Source organism: Saccopteryx leptura, chromosome 7 (genome assembly GCF_036850995.1).
Source record: "Saccopteryx leptura isolate mSacLep1 chromosome 7, mSacLep1_pri_phased_curated, whole genome shotgun sequence".
Classification (NCBI taxonomy): Eukaryota; Metazoa; Chordata; class Mammalia; order Chiroptera; family Emballonuridae; genus Saccopteryx; species Saccopteryx leptura.
Genome location: NC_089509.1, coordinates 8583827 through 8603664, shown reverse-complemented (window position 1 = coordinate 8603664; position 19838 = coordinate 8583827). Strand labels below are relative to the sequence as shown.

At 42.0% G+C, this 19838-nt stretch overlaps 1 protein-coding gene across 3 annotated transcripts in view; it reads left to right on the top strand.

Moving 5' to 3' along the window:
- The window catches only part of CFAP221 (cilia and flagella associated protein 221), a 97067-nt gene extending 77794 nt beyond the window's left edge, over window positions 1–19273 (top strand). For 2 of the 3 annotated variants that reach the window (XM_066346666.1, XM_066346667.1), the window contains exons 20-24: window positions 5525–5683; window positions 7047–7138; window positions 11323–11442; window positions 12179–12274; window positions 19071–19273. In XM_066346666.1, coding sequence (XP_066202763.1) covers window positions 5525–5683; window positions 7047–7138; window positions 11323–11442; window positions 12179–12274; window positions 19071–19179 — 576 coding nt within the window. In that variant the 3' untranslated portion in view covers window positions 19180–19273. The remainder of the gene's footprint in view (window positions 1–5524; window positions 5684–7046; window positions 7139–11322; window positions 11443–12178; window positions 12275–19070) is intronic. The other variant, XM_066346668.1, reaches the window with a different exon arrangement.
- Window positions 19274–19838: the final 565 nt, after the last annotated feature.

Below are 19838 nucleotides of genomic sequence, written 5' to 3'. Positions count from 1 at the left end.
CTTTTTCAGTATAATTCAACAGACTTATTGTAAAATTGATACGGAATGCAAATATATACAAAACAACTTTGAAGAACAAAGTTGAAGGACTTACATGACCTGACTTCAAAGCTTATTGTAAAGCTACAGTGATCAAGGAAGTACAGTATTCACATAAAATAGACAAACAGACCATTGAAACAGAATAGAGAATCCAGAAACAGATACAGTCATACAATTGTAATCAGTTGATTGTTGACAAAGGTCAAAGACAATTCATTGGAGGAAGGAAACGTAGTTTATCAAGAAATAGTGCTGGAGAATTTAGATATTCTTTTACCAAAAATAAAAATAAAGGACTTTAATCTGTACCTCCCATCATTAACAAACATAGAACTACAAATAACATCTAAAACTAGAAAACTTCTATGCTGTCTGGCCAGGTAGCTCAGTTGGTTGGAGCATTGTCCCGACACACCAAGGTTGCAGGTTCAGTCTCCTGTCAGGGCACAGACAAGAAGCAACCAATGAATGTACAGCTAAGTGGAACAACAAACTGATGTTCCTCTCTCTCTTTCTCCTCTCTCTCTCTCTCTCTCTTTCTCTCTAAAATCAATCAATAAATTTTAAAAATTAAAATAAAAAGAAAGAAAGCTTTTATGAAATACATAGGAGAACATCTTTGTGACCTTGGGTTAAACAAAGATTTCTTAGATATAACATCAAAACTATAATCCATAAATGGAAAAAAATGATTAATTGAACTTTCTCCAAATTAAGAATTTCTTATTTTCTAAAGATACTTTTAAGAAAATGAAAAGGTAAAGCAGACTTAGAAAATATTTGGAAATCACATATCTAATAAAAGACTTGTACGCAGAAAAAAAGAATTCTTAAAACTTAACTGTCAGAGCCTGACCAGATGGTGGCACTGTGGATAGAGCATCGGACTCAGAGAACCCGGGTTCAAAACCCTGAGGTCACTGACTTGAGTGCGGACTCATCTGGCTTGAGCACCAGCTCACCAGCTTGAGTGCAGGGTCACTGGTTTGAGCCCAAAGGTTGCTGGCTTGAAACCCAAGGTCACTGGCTTGAAGTCCAAGGTTGCTGGCCTGAACAAGGGGTCACTCACATTGCTGTAGTCTCCCCCCCCCCATCAAGGCACATATAAGAAACCAATCAATGAACAACTAAGGAGCTGCAACGAAAAACTGATGCTTCTCATCTCCTTTCATGTTTGTTTGTCCCTCTCTCTATCTCTGTCAAAAACAAACAAAAAACTTAACTGTCAGAAAACAAACAACCCAACTTTAAAATGGGCAAAATACTTCATTCACTAAAGAAGATACACAGATGGCAAGTATGCACATGAAAACATGCTCAAAATATGCATCATCAGCAAAGTGCAAATTAAAATCAATGCAGTATCTCTGTTAGACTATTTAAAATTTAAAAGACTGCTAGTGAGAATGTAAAGTGGTACAACTAGTTTGGAAACAGCTTGGCAGTTCCTTAAAAAGTTAATAGTAAATATACGCCTACCATTGATCCAGCTTTCTGCTCCTAGGTATTTACCCAACATAGATGGAAGCATAAGACTTGTGCAGGAATATCTATAGCGGCTGTATATATTCTCTAAACTGAAAAAAAGTGTCCATCAACAGGTTAATGGACAAGCAAATTGGCTATTATTTATTATACAGTGGAATACTCTTCAGTAACTCTTGATAAACATAACAACATGAATGGTTCTCAGAATAATTATGCTGGTTAAAAGAAATGAGACAAAAAATGTATGCACTGTATGATTCCATTTCTATAAAACAAAAATAGAACATCTAAAGTAATCTACATATAAAGACAGAAAGCAGATTAGTGGCTTACTGAGAATGAATTTAGTGAATGGGTCAGCAGGGGCAGGAAGGAGGGATGGAAAGATTTGAGGGTGATGGTGATGTTCATTATTTGTATAGGAGTGATGGTTTTTCAGATGTAATATGATGAAACAGATGAAATTATATACTATACCTTTTATATGTGAAGTTTATTGTATATCAATTATATACCAGTGTAGCTATAAAAGAAAGAATTTCAAACCCAAAGAAAAGAAAAGGAAAAGAAAAGAAAAGTAATACCACTTATAACCAGTAAAGCATTATAATGCAATTCTGGGATGATTTCTGCGAGTTGGCCTAAACTCTGTCTGGGAGGTGGGGCTCTGTCTGGGAGGGCGGAGCCAGGGGAAAGGAAGAGGCTATGCCCTCCCAGTGCTGCTGGGGGGATAGAAACACCCAGGATTTTATAAAGGCACGACATTCAAGCAAAAAAAAAAAAAAAAGAAAAAAGCCATTATAAACTCCGGGGAGGGGGAGTGTCAACTAAAAATCAATACATAGAAAAGGTAAGGTATTTTTCCCCACCAAGAAGGAAGGGGGCCGGAGCCTCGAAGTGTAGAATAGTAAAAGGCTTTATTGAGTACAGAGTGCACATCCCGCCCAATGAGGTTCCCTGGCCCCAAGGAAAGATGGAGGCAAGGAAGTCGCAAGTGGTGACCCATGTGGGAGATATTTAAAGGGTCCCTAGGGTGGTCAAGCTAATATGATGTGGTGAAATCTCACCGGCTAGCAGACGGTTGCTTTTCTCCAAAGGACTCCTGGGAAGTTTCTTTTGGCGCGCTTGTGGGTGGTCCTAGCCAAAGTTCATGGGCCTGAGCTTTCCCCATTATCCACTGACCTTACAGAAAACCCAACTAAAATTTGTTGTGATTTTTAGGAGTTGATGGCAAATACAAACAGAATCCACTTGGCCTTGACACCAGAACTCATCTCCATCAGAGGTCATGGCACTGAACCTTCACAAAAGAACTAGTCCAAGGCTCTGCTTGGCCTTGGCAGAAAAACATATTTACACAGTTGAGACAAAATAAATGCTATTTGCTAGTTTTCAACTTTGAGAGATAACCGATGAACAAAGCACGAAAGCCTGGGGTGTTGCTCCGAAGCCTGAATGTAAACAACCTTAATAATACTGTGGAGGAGAGGAGGAAAGGGACAGGGATTTATCCGAGGGCAATGTTTTAATTTCACCAGAGGGGAAGTTAAAATAACTAAAGAAAAGGAAACAAGAAAGTTGCAAAGATAACCAACACTCAACTAAACTAAAAATAACATTGTAATTTTCTAAATTCAAAGGAAGATGTTGGGAAGGAGCATTTGTGTACATGAGCAAATCCTTATATCTTGCATAGTAATGAGTCAACAGATGCTGTCTGAGGTTGATAACCAAGAAATTGAAGAATTAGAGTCATGTTTTGAGTTAGAATACTGACCATCAGTAGGGTGGGGGTGGGGGTGGGGGTGGGGACCAGAAATAACGGAAAGAAAATCATCTGTGATGTGGGTCTGGAGACCGGAAGGGCCCCAGAAACAGTTCCTTCTCCTCGCAAACCCTTCCAGCTGGGGTGAGTTGCCATTGTATGCATCCATTACTTTGCAGAAAATTAAAATTAAAATTGGGCAACCACTCAGATCACTTACTCCAGTGGCCACTCAGGGGAATCTGAAGTATGAACAGCTATTAGAGACAATGATATTACCATTTTGAAAATATGTCACTCATTACATTTGGCCTAAGGCAGATCCAGAGAGCTGGCCACACAGCAATTCCCCATGCCCTCAGGGAACCAGTAGTGAAGACACTCCCAAAGGCCACACGGCTAATGTCCACTCCCTGGCGCTTTCCACCACCACCACATGGTATGGCCAGCCCTCTCCTCTATCACACTGCCTCCTGGTCAGCTGGGATCTCTGTCCCTCCTCCCCCAGTTCCTTTTGCGGTCCCTTCTCAGCACAGAGGTGACTCTGGCAATGAGAGCCAGCTATTTTCAGATCCTTACACTCCAGTCACTCCCCTTACCCATGAAGTAGAGCTGATGTCCTCTCCCCATTCTTCAGTCCTGCCTGCTGCCCCACTTCCTGGCCGGGGATGGCCAAGGTTCTCCTCACTCTACGTCTGCACAGCTCTGTAATTATGTTCAGAGGACCTGGTCAGCCCAGGGTGGGAGCGCTTGCTCTGTCTTCTGTCCTTTCGTTCTCCTTCCACAACTGTCCTGCACTCAGAACTATTTAAGGTGACATGCACTGGAACAGGAAATGTCTCCCGCTTTTCCACCCACCACCTCCTGACACTCCTTCCTTTTCACCCCCCTTTCTCTGTAGTCTCAGGCCTCCCCTGCTTTGCCTCACCAGGGCCCCCACCTTTCACCTTGCTCCCTTCCAACCCTCCAGCCCCCAGGGGCTGAAAACCAATGTTGACATTCTCTTCTGTCTCTGCCACCACCCCATACAGTGCTATGAGGAACTGGAAGAGAACCTGCTGTTGTAAAAAAAGAAAAAAAAATGTATATGTACCCTAACCCTTCCCTTAATGGCTTCTGGGAGTGTTGGCTTGTTTCTGCATTACTGTGGCCACTGCGGAACCCCTCAGTGGACATCTCCGCCTCCTGGTGCTCCTCCTTCCTCTGAGTCATGAGCTCAGGCAAGGGCCCTCTCCCAGACTGTCTCCCTGGCCCTGAGGGTCAGTCAACTTCTCTGCCCAACTCCTACAGTCGTCCTGTCCTGGGTTAACGCCAGCACCACACTGTGCTCGCTCACCCCTGGCCTCTGGGCCTCCCTGGTCTTGCCACATTTCTCTTAAGCTGTGGGAGACATTTGTTTCTTGGCAATGAGATTGGGTTTCTATACAAGTCATGTGGAATTGTATTGTTCTTTTGTTTGTTTTTTTAAAAAATTATACAAACAAATAAATAGAACAAAATCTCAGCCTAGTAGTTCTTAAACATCTGACATTAAACAACTGAAAGGGCAAAAGCTCTGTTGTTGTTTGGGACAAGAATGGAATTTTTGTTGGACATGTCCTGGAAAGATCATTAAAAGGTCCTCTATGCTCATATTTTGGTATAATTGCTCTGTGCCTCCATTAGTTCTGCTGGAAAACTAATAACAAACAGGATCTTCCTTAAAACCAGATACAACGTCCAAATGGAGCCTTCCTCAATTAAAAACATCACCCAAACAATGTTGAATGTTGACATTTCCTAATACAGCAAATGTCACCCTCTTTGTCTTCTTTTTAAAGTAGTTTTTTAAAAGACTACTTTTTTTTAAACCTGCAAGCTTACTTGCTTTTTCAAACCAGTTTGCTTATTTAATAAATCCCTCTAATTCATCAATTAAGAAACAAATACTTTAAGCTGTTTTAAGCTGTGATTTCAACTCTGCTTGTTTCCATGTGAGCTTAGCAAATTCATGTGGCATGTAATGAAACCCTCAAGCCAGAAAAGTGACATTTGTGAATGACTGTGACATTTAAGACACTGCCAATTTGCAGGTACCTCTGCTCTCCTGCTTCCCTTCCTCAGGGGCAGGGACATGCAGTCAGAGTGCCATGTCAGTGGGAGGCTGGAAGCATTAATGGACTCCTGTCCTCTGCCTGACTTAGAAACTAGTAAACAAATGGGAACCTTTTCTCTCTCTCTCTTCTGCAGTACCCCAACCCGGGACTATTTGCTGTGAAGCATCCTCTGACCTATGCAGAAACTCTGATAGATTACCACCTGTGCTCTCACCCCAAGTACAAGTTCACTAAGGAGTCCCACAGTGGGTCCAGCATTCCTCTCACCCAGAAGCAGTTTCTCCATCCCACGGTAATGCCATCACCATGCTCACTGGCAGAGCTGACTGGGCTACAGGGAAGGGCAGGGAACAAGAATGGGGGGTCACAGATGGAAATAAGACAAAAGGTTTGCGGCTGCGGCTGCAGAACAGGAACGGTAACCCCGGGGGCTGTGCACACTGTCGTGCCATCAGCCCCAGCAGCACAGGTGAGACTCCATGCCACCTTGTCCTGTCCACACCCACCTCTCAGGCTGCCAGCTGCACTTTTTTGACATTCTCACTCTCTTTTTCCCTTGAGGATTATGCCTCATATTCATTTTATTCCTATTCCAACCACGTAAAAATGGTCACATGGCAGGCATAACCCCACAGTTGGCCTTCTCTTTCTCTGTGTGGAAACACCAGAATAGACAAGGTGGTGATATGATAAGTGCACAGTAAGGAAGAGGCTTCAAAGAATTCTTTCTTTCCCTGGATAATCAACCTGACCTGAACATCCAGAGACATCTTTTGGGAGTTGCACTCAGAACCTTCAAATTCAGTAAATTCCTAACTCATCATCATCTATGCCCTACTGCTGCCAACCACACCTCAGACTGCTCCCCTTCCTGCCTACCTTTTTGTTCTATGATTTGTGCAATTGCCATGTGATCCTTGATCCCTGCCTCCTCCCCATCCCCATCTCTAACCTTGACTGGATTGCACCAGTCTGCCTCAGATAGCATGCGAATATCCCTCCACTCCCCCAGGGCCACCACTCTGCAATCAGCCCTCTCCAGAGATCTGCCTTAGACACACACCCATCTAATCATGTTGTTTTCCAGTTTGAAGACGCTCTGTGGTCCTGCTGCCCAGGGGGAGAAGCTCCAAGCTCATCAGCTTGGACCATAGGCCCTTCATGCCCAGCCGGCTGCTCCAGACCCATTTCCTGCAGTCTGGGCATACTTCCATCCCACACTCAGCTCAGCTGGTGCCCTTCTGACAGGTCCCTCCTCTGATCCTCACACACTTGCAGGCGCTGCGCCTGCCCGGATGCCATCTGATGAATCACCAGCCTCTTTGACCATATTCACAATAACCAAACAGACTGTGAGGTTGAGTCTGCCTCTCTCACCAGGGCCCGGTGTTTATGTGCCTCCTGAATCGAGGGGAAGGAAAACACTCCTTTGGCCCTATTTTAATTCTGTGTTGCATTGCTTAATGCCTTTTGCTAGAGCAGTTGTCTTTTAGTTTCATAAAAAATTCAGTCAGACTGAATGAAATTATGAATTTTGGAGCTAAACTTGTAAACAGAGTGAATGGTCAATTGGCTGAAATGGAAGCCCGTCCTTGACTTCTCCTTACCAAACAGTCCCTTTACATGTCATTGCTCTGTACTGACCTTCATTCCAGGACATTATACGCGGAGTGATGCACTGGAAGAGGTTCAAGTCACTGGATCTTTCATCTCTGCCCAAGACCTCCAAGACAGAGACGACACAGAGGTAAGCTCAGCTCAGTTGTCTGTCTCACAGAAACTGTGATTCCCAAACGTGGAATGCCAGTCAGGTGTCAGAGCACGCTGTTAGTGCGTGGGGAAAGTTTGCTAGTCATGGAAACATGGTGATGTATAATGGCTCTTCATATTTTGACTTGATCTCAAGATACACTTTAAAAACAATTATTGTCACAGGAGGCTAGTTGGCCATATCGCAATAAAAGTGGACAACAGTCCATATAATTCAGCTGAAACATTCATGGTCCATTTTTAACATTTTAAGATTGCCAAGGTGAGCCTTCAACACCCTCCATGTCCAATTCCAAAGGGTCCACCTGTCTCTCATGCCCCAGCCTGAGAGACACCCACACTGAGGTCCCCTGGTCACCACAGGGAGACATAGTTCAAATCCAGATTTGGCCAGTGGCTCAGCTCCAGAAACAGAATGGGTAGATGAGAATGCTATTGAACCAAAGAAAGAAGAAATTTAGAGTAACCACACCTTCTAATCTGCTTATACCACACTTCTTCAAAGCCCTAAGGTATCAAACAAGGAACCTGGGGTCTTTCCTTTATGACTCTGCCTAGTCAATCACTCACTTCTGAATCCTTGAATTTGCTTCTTTAGTTGCTTGTCCTTATATACACAGTTAATAAGTTACTGGTGAGCAAATTGGACTAGTGTCCCAAAATCATTATTATCACCTATGTTCAAATCCTTGATTCAGAATGAAGCCTGCCCCAAGGTAAGAGCCCTGTCATGGTGCCAGGGGTGGTCAGGAAACCAAAGCTCTTCCACCAACCAAGATCAACAGGTGACCTGTCCTCCCAGCTCCCGCCAGTGTGTCGTGGATCCCCTGGCAGAAAACTCAAGCTCCTCCCCCTCAGCAGAATGCCACACCACCTCGAGGAGCTGTGCACCTCAGCCACCTCTGAACCTAGTCCTCCCGCCCAGAAGACAAGGGGATTGAACCCGAGAAGACCCTTCTCAGTCTTGACATTTTTATTTAGGAGGAGGAGGAGAGCTTACCCAATATGCATAGCCCCGTGCATAGTACTCTCCACCAGCCCCTCCCCAGCATTTGAAGAGATAGTTGAAATCCAGTTTGTGACTCCAGAACACATCGTTTACTTCTTCCTTCTTTGCCAGCAGAAAAGCTTTTCCTGAATTAAGTAAAACTCAGCCTTGCTCCCGGAGGCTTTTCTATGTGCTGTCCCTTTTGGGTTACTCACTAGTTCTTCTCTACTGCTCTCCTTTGCCTGGAGATTAACAGGAGACCAAGCATAGGATTTAGGACATGGTAGGAGCTTAAAAATATTAGTTTCTTTTCTATGAGTTTATTCACACCTCATCCACCCCACTGCCATCTCAGAATAAACTAAACATCTTTGTTCCTCATTTTAGCATATCTCTAAAGCCTGAAGTCTCCAGAACCAGAGCAAGACAGTGACAGGGTAGAGAAAGATGGCTTAGCGTCTGAGAAACCTGCCACCATTCCTTGTTAGCTGTGTCCCAGCTCAGTGTCCTTGGGCAAGTAGCTTATTACTGAAGCCCTTTCTGCAACAATTTTCCCACCTGTGAGACAGGAAAGGTAATGGCGTCCTCACCCCGCTGTTGCTAGGATTAGAGTAACACGATGATGTGAAGCATCTAGCAGCTGCTTTAATCATTTTCTGCTCTTCTTACCTGCCCACTAAACCTGGCAATCACTCTGCTGCCACCAGATGGCGATGGTCTGCCACGACCTTGCCACACTGCCTCCTTTTGCTGTAGGGTAAGGACACTTCCAAATTGACTTATGTAATCTGTAAACATAGCTGGGTGTAGGGTACTGTCACTGACTAAGCAAAATGGGGAATGGTGAGAGGTGGAGCCTGTCTATGGCCACCAGCTGTCCGCCCCTACTCCCGCACAGGTCTCCAGAATTAAAGGGAGAAAATCCCTTTTTCCCTCTAAAGCGATGCCTTTGGAAAAATTTCCCAAAGTTGTTCTTTCAAAAAGCAGTCAGAAAGCAATTCCTTGGGCTTGAATTAAACATGAATTCTACATGAATTAAAGAAAATTCCCCACCACAAGTTGTCACTTTCAGCTTCTGTGTCTCAGTGTTCTGTTGGACCAATTTGTTTCAAAATAAACCATAATTGTACAACAGATTATAAAATCAAGAGGATTCTATACTTCCTTATTGTAGGCTTTTATGATGTAAGACTCTAGATCATGTTTTTATTTCTAAAAGGTGGCATTCTTTTTAAGTTCCTATAAATCCATTAATGATACTTCAACTTTGCAATCATTTTGCCTGAATAAATTACCTATTATTTATGAGATGTTTCCTTTGTGTCTTTTCCCCCTAAGAGTTATGTTTGGCCTGACCTGTGGTGGCGCAGTGGATAAAGCGTCAACCTGGAAACGCTGAGGTTGCCGGTTCAAAACCCTAGGCTTGCCTGGTCGAGGCACATATGGGAGTTGATGCTTCCTGCTCCTCCCCCCTTCTATCTCTCTCTCTCCCCCCTCTCTATAATGAATAAATAAAATCTTTTTTAAAAAAAAGAGTTATCTGTTTGCTATAACCATGTGATATAGTTATTTAGTGTTTATTTCTTCCAAGTCATTTTTGTATTCATAATAATACAGCTCAGTTGGCTTCTTTACTCTTTAATAAATTTAGAGAGAATTTGTTTAGTCTCTGGGATTTTCAAAAAATCTGAAAGTTGACAGCAACTGAAGAAGTTGTTTCCAGACTGTGGGGTTTTATAGATACATGAAATTGCCAGAAGAATTTTGGGACTGATTTAACATTCTCAGAGTTATCCTCTGCCAAGTAAGGTGTTAAAACAAAGCAAAACAGAACACCCAACCACCATCTGTTGTTGCCACTACTTCAGTTTCAGAAGAACCACACTTAAAAGGAAGAAGTAAGAGGAACATGGTCTGAGAACTTTAAAATTGAAAAAGTTTTGCCTCATGAAAAGCACTTCGCTGCTGCCATTCCGCCTTTTCCAGGCCAGCCGTTTCTGGCAAGCAGCCTGGGTTTCCCTCCCTCTTCTGGGCAGGGTCCCTCCAAGTGCACCTGTGAGGCCATGATGGGGTTGTCCAGTAGAACCTGATTCTTTGTCAGAAGTCAGTCAACAGATGACTGGATGGTGGAGCCCGGATTCCTTTTAGTGAGGAATGATAGTAAAGACCAAAATGGGTGGGGTTGTTTCTTGGCCTCAGCAGATAAACCAGGGTGTGTATGTAGAGAAATACATATAAATATATATAGATATACATATGCATGCATGCACACACATAGTATATGCACATATACATATATACGTGAACATAAACATATGAACACATGCATATACAGTGTTTATTTCAGAAATCGTTCATTCACACCAATGCTTATCATTTCAATCCATACCTAAAGAATTACTGCTCGCTTTCCCCCATTCCATATTTTTATGTTCCTTCTTTCCGTTGGAGAACCCTGGCTCCTAACACATTTACTCACTCAATTTTATGGTGCATCTAAAACAGTTTCAGAATTACTGTGCCTATAACCACTTTAGTAAGCAAGCATACTAGGGTCCAGATTTATTTGTAGTTTCTCCCTACCCTGATCTCATTTAAAGCTGGAAATATACAGTCAGGTACTATATTTATATATAGCACTTGACCTTCCTTCCTTCCTTCCTTCTTTATTTTTTCCTTTTTCTTTCTCTTCCTCCCTTTCTTCCTCTTTCTTTCCTTCTACTGTGATTATGGAATTCATGTGAAATGTTTCAGTTTGCCTTGTTTGGGCTTTTCTCTTTCCTTTCTCAAACCCCAGAACCACAGGAAGGCGTGCTCAGGGAAGTGCTGCTCCCTCCCGTCTCCCTCCCACCTTGTGGGTAACCTGCTTTGTCTTCTCACTTAACCGTCCTTTGTTTCTCTATAATGCTAAGCAGAATGTTCCAATTTTTCTTACAGTCCCTTCTTTCTTATACAAAAATTATATGTTTCTAAACCCTGGAGATTGACTGGTACCTACCCACCCCTTGCCTTTGCCTCTAGGGAACCCTGAGTGGGCTTTCAGGAGTACAGGAAGACAGAAGGGCAAGGTCTCAGCTGGGGCAAAATAAAAGGGCTCTAGAAAATTATACAAAGACCCCCAAGCCTGCTAACATGATCATTTATCTTTGGCTGCGTGTGTGATTTTTCCACAGCTGTGATCCTCTCAATTCAGTTATGCTTCCTCTAAATGTCCCTGCCGTTCACAATGCATTACCAGAAGAAGACAGACTGGAAACAGTTGAACGGTACAGTTTTCACCTTTGGTCTCTAAGGTAGTCTATTTTTTAAAAAAAATGTGGATGCTCTGAGAAATTTCAAAAGAGCACATAGTGCCTGACCTTGCAACCCAAATGAGATAAGGCTACACCTAGCCTTACCCCAAGCAGATGAGATGCTAAGTGCATGGTAGGAAATATACGGCTTCAAATTTGCTGGTCTTCAGGTACTCCAGGAGAGCAAGGGAGGGGAGAACAGAGGCGGTGCTAAGTAGGTTTAGAAGGTTTCAGTGGTCATATGGACTTGGGTCAATCCTTGATGGATAGGTAGAACTTGGAGAGGCATAAAGAAATATAGGCCCCAAACCAAGGCACAGTTGTGGATTTATTTAGTTATCTTCTTTGCAGTTGATTTCTATTTGAATTCCACTGGCCAGAGAATGTACTTTGAGTGATTTCAATCCTTTGAAATCATTCAGGCTTTTTTTACCAGCCCGGATATGGTCAATATTGATAAATGTTCCATGTGCACCTGAAAAAGAATATGAATTCTGTAACCCTTTTTTTAAAAATTGCTTTTTATTCTCCAGTTATAAATAACCACTCCTACTGTTGTTCATTGGTGGAAAGCAATTTATCAGCCTTATGCTTTTCTTAACACGGACTTAACACAATTAGGCAGAACTGACATTGAAGGCCACAAGAATTACATAGCTCTTAAATGATCACAATAGTTCTCTATTTTATTCTGGGATGAAAAAACTGTTCCAGCTAAACCTTTTATTTTTTTCAGCGAGCTTTGTGAACAAAATATGGAAGTTATGTTGACTCCAGAAATGATTGAAGTGGAATTTACTATGTTGGACCAGAAAGACACCAAAAAGGAGAAGTAAGGGGACTCTTTCATGCCTAATAAGAGGTAGCCTTGGGTAAAATTGGTCCACCACAAAGCCCAGAAAGTCACATTGTCTGAATCTAAGTGTCTCAGGTTTCAAGAGAGATAGAGAGGTTTCCAGTGCTTTCAATATTTAGATGTGTATTTGGGTTTAGTCATGGTTGTATTCCCTTAAACATTGTTGGCCAAGTAAGCCTTTAAAAAACTGAATCCAGGCCCTGGCTGATGGGCTCAGTGGTAGAGCGTTGACCTGGCATGCAGATGTCCTAGGTTCAATTCCCAGTGAGGGCACACAGGAGAAGTGTCCATCTGCTTCTCCACCCTTCCTCCTCTCGCTTCTCTCTATCTCTCTCTTCCCCTCCTGCAGCCATGGCTTGGTTGGAGCAAGTTGGCCCTGGGTACTAAGGGCAGCTCCATAGCCTTGCCACAGGTGCTAAAATAGCTCGGTTGCTGAACAACGGGGCAACGGCCTCAGATGGGCAGAGCATCGCCCCATAGGGGGCTTACCAGGTGGATCCCAGTTGGGGCACAGGCGGGAGTCTGTCTCTCTGCCTCCCCACTTCTCACTTAATAAAACAGAAAAAGAAAAGAAAAAAAGAAGAAAAAGCTGAATTCAATTTTTCCAGTTGCTCATCACTTAATTTCAGAGATGTATTTTTTCTTACTGATAGCTAAATGAGTTTCATTCAGTATAAAGAACCCAGGCTCTGGAGCCAAATGATTTCTGTGGCTGAATCCCAGCTACACCACTGATTGCATGTGATATCTCCAGCCAGGTTACTTATCTTCTGTAACCTGGCTTCAGTTTCCTCATTTGTAGCATGAAGAATATAGACTCTGTTCACAGGCAGTTGTAAAGATTAAATGAGACACAAATGCAAAGACTTCTAACTAGTTGCTTGATGTGACCTAGATGCTCAGAAAATGTGAATTTCTCCCTTTGCATCTATATCTGGGGCCAACTAGCTAAGCAAACATCATCATCACCTTGAAAGAAACTGGTGCTGATAAATACTTGTATATATACCATATTTCTCCATGTATAAGACGCACCTTTATTTTGGGTCCCAATATTTGAAAAAAAAAATGTATTACATAAAGTTATTGAACTCAAATTTTATTCATCATAAAATTCATACACTCCTTATCACTATCAATACTGCCATCCATTAGCTTGTCTTCATCTGTGTCTAATGACGAATCACTGTCTTCATATATTGCCTCGTCCTCAGTTCCATCTATGACATTTGAAATGCCACATTTCTTAAATGACTTGACAGTGATCTCAATCTTGATATTATCCCAGGATCTTTTCACCCAGGTATAAACTTCTCCTATAGTTGGTTTCTTCACTCTTCCTGCTGGTGTCAAATTGTCCCCAGACTTCATCCATTGGTTCCATTCATCTCTCATGGCAGCTTTGAAGGGTTTGTTAATGCTGACATCAAGAGTTTGGAGCTGGGATGTCAAGCCTCCAGGTATGACAGCAAGTTTTGTTTTCTGCTTTGCAGCAATCTTTTTTGTGTTTTTTGTTTTGTGTGCCCTGAACTGATCAAGCACCAATAGGGCAGGTTTGTATAAGAGCCCACCTGGTCTCCTTCTCCAGACTTTCTCAAACCAGATCTTCATCCCAATCTGATTTGTCCAACCCTTGTCATGAACGTGGACAATCATTCCTTGAGGAATGCCTTCTTTTGGCATTGTTTTGTGTTTGAAAATCAACATAAAAGACAGCTTGGTTCCGTTGGCACAACAAGCTAGAACAACTTTATAATGGCTCTTTTCATGTCCACTTGTCTTCACAGTTACAGTTTTCACCCCCTTCTTATCAACAGTTCTGTTACTTGGGACATCAAATTGCAGGGAGACTTCATCCATATTTGCAATCTGTCCCTTCTCAAACTGATGTGTCTTCCAACATTGAATGACAAAATGATGAAATTCAAGGACCTTTTGCTCATAGCTTTCAGGCATCTTTTGGGCAAGTCTGGTGCATGTACGCATGCTTAGTCCATTCCATTTCATGAACCTGAAGCACCAATTGTGTCCTCCTTTGAAATCAGTAACTTCTGGCCCTGGCCGGTTGGCTCAGCGGTAGAGCGTCGGCCTGGCGTGCGGGGGGGCCGGGTTCGATTCCCGGCCAGGGCACATAGGAGAGGCGCCCATTTGCTTCTCCACCCCCCCCCTCCTTCCTCTCTGTCTCTCTCTTCCCCTCCCACAGCCAAGGCTCCATTGGAGCAAAGATGGCCCAGGCGCTGGGGATGGCTCCTTGGCCTCTGCCCCAGGCGCTAGAGTGGCTCTGGTCGCAGCAGAGCGACACCCCGGAGGGGCAGAGCGTCGCCCCCTGGTGGGCGTGCCAGGTGGATCCCGGTCGGGCACATGCGGGAGTCTGTCTGACTGTCTCTCCCCGTTTCCAGCTTCAGAAAAAAAATAAAAATTAATTAATTAATTAATTAAAAAAAAAAAAAAAGAAATCAGTAACTTCTTTTTCATCAGCAGTTCTTCTTGCCTCATGCTGAACCATCTTCGTGGACACAGGAATTCCAATTGCCCTCTGCTCTTCATCCATATCTTCAATTCCCCCTCTAAATCAGGCCATTTTGCTGACCTGCCTCTCATGGTCTTCTTCTGCCACGGTGTTTTCAGTAGGGTTTCTACTTCCTGTAGCCAGTCTCGGATTGATTTCTCATTATGAGGAGGACCAAACTTATGTCAGCAGCACGATTTCCATTCACTTTTGCAAACTGGGTCACTTTTAACTTTAATCCAGCACTGTACAAAAATCTTTTCTGAGCCATTTCTGGGCAGAACATGGCAAAACATAACCTACTGTAATATACCAGTAACAAGTTCGAAACAATGAGCAAAAGACAAGTGAGAAATGCAAGTAAAAAATCTATAACAATGAGCACAAAAACAAGTGTGAAAAAGTGGAAAATGAAAGTAAAAAAATGTATAACCACTATATAAGACACACCCAATTTTTAGACCCCACATTTTTCAAAAAATGGTGTATCTTATACATGGAAAGATACAGTAACCACATATGCTAGAAATGACTACACACAGTTCATATGGTTTATAAGTTTAAATTTTTACATATTCCTTTTATTTTAAATTTTCTTTTTATTTTATAAATGCTTTTTATTATTAAAAAATAAAAATACAGCCTGACCAGGCAGTGGCACAGTGGATAGAGTGTCGGACTGGGATGTGGAGGACCCAGGTTCAAAACCCCGAGGTCGCCAGCTTGAGCGAGGGCTCATCTGGTTTGAGCAAGGCTCACCAGCTTGAGCCCAAGGTCGCTGGCTTGAGCAAGGGGTCACTCGGTCTGCTGTAGCCCCCCAGTCAAGGCACATATGAGAAATCAATCAATGAACAACTAAGGAGCCGCAATGAAGAATTGATGTTTCTCATCTCTCTCCCTTTCTGTCTGTCTGTCCCTATCTGTGCCTCTCTCTGACTCTCTCTGTCTCTGCCACAAAATAAAATAATAAATAAAAAATAAAAATACAGAAAAATACAGAAAAATATGAAGAATAGAATGAAAACAACAATTCTACAACCCGGAGACAGTAACTTATACATTTTGACATATGGTCCTCCAAATACTTATTTAATTAAGTGTACAGATATGTGTTTTAACAAAATTCAATCATATTGTTCATATTATTTTGTCTTTTACACTTTTATTTAGCAATTTATCATAAACATATATTTACAAATACAGATATGCATCATTATATTTCACTGGGAAGTGTACCGTAATTCAGTTAGGCAACCCTCTTCTGATGGTCATGTAAGTTCCTTTCAATGTTTTGCTGTTACCAGTATGCTTCAATAAACATCCTTGTGCCATAATTTCTTGCAAACTTATCAGACTGTTTTCTTAAGATAAGTCCTTAGAAATGTATGTGCTAGATCAATGTGTACTGTAAAGGTTTTTTTTTTTTCCTTCTTTTTCCAAGTTAGAGGAAGGGAGATAGAGAAACAGACTCCCACATGCACCCTGACCAGGATCCACCCAGCAACCTCTATATAGGGCCAATGCTCTGCCCATCTGGGGCCATGCTCACAACCGGGTTATTTTTAGTGCCTGAAGCAGAGGCTCCAGAGAGCCATCCTCAGCACTTGGGGCCAGTGTGCTCAAATCAATCAATCGAGCCATGGCTGCTGGAGGGGAAGAGGGAGAGAGAGAGAAGCAGAAAAAAAAGCTTCTCCTGTACGCCCTTATGAGGAAGCAAACCTGGGACATCCACACACCAGACCGATGCTCTACCATTGAGCCAACCTGCCAGGGCCATAAAGTTTTAATATATATTGTTTCATTGCCATCCAGAAAATGCATTAACCTACCTCCTACCAACAGAGACCAAGACTGCCCACATTCAAATGTCCATCTTCTTGTTTTAATTTTAACTTATTTTTCTTTTCAAGTGATACTAAGATTTTCTGATGCTTAGAAACTATTGTATTGTTCTGAGGGCCTTGTTTCGCCCATTTTATAAGAAATTTTTATTTTTTTCTTATATATTTGTAAGAATCCCTCATATATTAAGGATAACTACCCTTACTTATATGTGTTGTCAGTTTTCAGTTTGTCTTCTAACTAAGTTTGGGCTGTTTTGGGAGGCCCTGCCTTTTTTGAAAGGAATGCCCACATGTCTTAGAGTAGTCTGGGGTCCCCTGGGTGTGTTTGTGATAGTTTCAGAGGCCTACTGCAACCAGCACTCATCAGAAAATAGTTTGGCAGTGTGTGATAAAAGAAATTTAGGAAGCAAAAATTTTAAATAGCATTTCAGTGAGCACCTGTTTTGATCAGTTAATTAGCAATAACTATCATGTTATACTACATAGCACATAAAACCTCTTCCACCTCAACAAGGAGGTGCTCTCTGCGGTGCCTTCTGTTTCGGGTTTCAGACAGTTGACTAGGAGTATTAAATAAAAGTGTTTTTTAAAGTTTCCATTGATTTGAGAGAGAGAGAGAGGAAGGGAGAAAGAGAGAGAGAGAAACATCCACTCATTGTTTCACCTAAGTTGTTCCATTTAGTTGTGCACTCTCTGATTGCTTCTCGTACTTGCCCTGACCGAGGATCAAACCCGAGACCTAGGTGGGCCTGGATGACACTTTATCCATGGAGTCACCCAGCCAGTGCTTTTTCTTTTTTGTCCTTTTTAAATCTGTTTCAGCTACTTTATCAAACCAAGTGAACTAACAATAAACTCTAAACATTTTTTTGCATGCCAAATTAGTTTTTAATTTTTTCAAAATACACATATATTTCAGCCATTTAGTAAACATAGCCATGCATTTAGAATTCACATATTTTACCCTTTAAATTATTTTATGTACATTTTTTCCATATGCCAAAATTTTCAACATAATTATCATTTTATTAGCTGATTAGTATTTCAACAGGTTGATAGATATCCCAAAGAAGATTTTCAGAAGTTCTTGGTTCAGAAATTCTCTCCAGCTCTTATCAAGTATTATCCGATGCTCAGTTTTCTTTTCTGCCCTTTCTTGTTCCTCTTTCTCACCTCCTTCACCTCAGCCAGAAGCTGACAGTCCTCACTGCCAGGCATACACACAACCAGAGCTTGGACAGACCAGGACAGAATAAGAGAAACACGTCGCTGGTGTTTAATTTCCCCTGGAAGACTGCTATCTATTTGGTTTCTGGCAAATAATGTTTTCATGGATACAAAGAGAGACACTTCTGCTCTCCCACGATGGCTGTGATTAACCCGAAAGACCCTTTGCTGCCCTGGTGGTGGTCTCAGCCCTCTCGAGACCCACTAAGGGAATTACATAAAACCTCCAAGAAATGAGAGACTAACTCTGGTTGCTGATACATCATTCAACACTCCTTAGAGTTTCACAATAGCACTCAATAATTAATATCTTTTTTAAAAAGACACAACCTATATATTTTTAATGATTTCATATAATGATGCTAATTAATTTTTTAAGTATATGTGTAAACATTTTAATTTTCGACTTTCAGTTTTTCTGCCTTTTCAAAACTACCCAGCATTTAAAGAACTTTCCATTTTGCCCACTTTAGAAAATGTTTCAGAATCACTAGATTTCACTACTTCTATCTAGGTTGATCATATGACTGAGCTCACAATCTTTATACCACTGTCCTTTGAACCAAAGGCATTCATCATTTCCTTCTAAATATTGAGAAAGCTCTACCCAGTACTCCCTCCCCATACCCAGCAAAGGTCTGGGCTCCACGTCAGCCACTGTACTCATCAGGTGCTTAACCCTCCCTCTTCTGGAGCCTTCGTCAGAGTCAGAGACACACACAAACATGAAAAATCAGCTATAGTCAACTGAGCATTTGAAAGACATCATGCTAGAATAATGTCTCATTTCACCTTCACAATAGTACTGGGATATGGGAATTACCACCATTTCCACATCTGGGAAAGGAGACTGAGAATTTAGGTAAATTGACCATGCTAAGAAATCGGTGCAGCTGAGATTGGAAGCCAGATTTGAATCATTTAGCCAAGTTTTTGCTGGCAACTAAATTTTCACTAATATTACATATATATATATATATACATATATATATATAACATGAACTATATATAGAATACATATGTATTACATATGCATAATGTGTATCCTAATATGTAATATATATTACATAATATATATCATTATTATATATACATAAAACAACTCCTTAACCCTTCACTGGAGGCATTAGTAGTAACTTGATTGTTGTATGAAGCACCCTGATGTATCCTTGTCTGGTTCTTTGATCTCTAGGGAGGTGAGAGACCCAGCACAGCCCATGGAAAAGGCAGGAGAAAAGGTGCTGGAGGAGATGAAGAATTTGAGGGCCAAAGCTCTCAACTCCTATGTGATTCTGGAATAAAAGTCACTAGGTCAGTTCTTCTCGTTTGCTTTCTGCAAGTCACTGTGGTCCTTTGTGTCCACTTATATTCCAGCCATTTGGAATAAAGTTTCTAGTAAAAAAAAAAAAATTGAAATGTGGATGATGTATATATTTTTAAGTTGTAATTTTTCTTTCTAAAAATAAAATGTTATTAGTAGGATGGCAATGTTTAAAGCTTCTTGTTTCAATAGTCCTTGTTTTAGCCCTAGCCTGTTGGCTCAGTGATAGAGTGTCAACCCGGCATGTAGAAGTCCCAGATTCAACTCCTGGCCAGGGCACAGAGGAGAAGCACCCATCTGCTTTTCCACCCTTCCCCCTCTCCTTTCTCTCTATTTGTCTCTTCCCTCCTGCAGTCAAGATTCCATTGGAGCAAAGTTGGCCTGGGCCCTGAGGATTGTTCCATGGCTTCCACCTCAGGCGCTAGAACAGCTCTGGTTGCAACAGAGCAATGCTCCAGATGGGCAAAGCATTGCCCCCTAGTGGACATACCAGTCAGGAACATGCGGGAGTCTCTCTCTCTGCCTCCCCGCTTCTCACTTCTGAAAAATACAAAAGAAAAAAGAAAAAAAGAGTTTTTGTTTCAAGAGTTCATGATGAGACTTTCCAAGCAAGGCCTCTGTGATGAAAGGCTAAAGGCC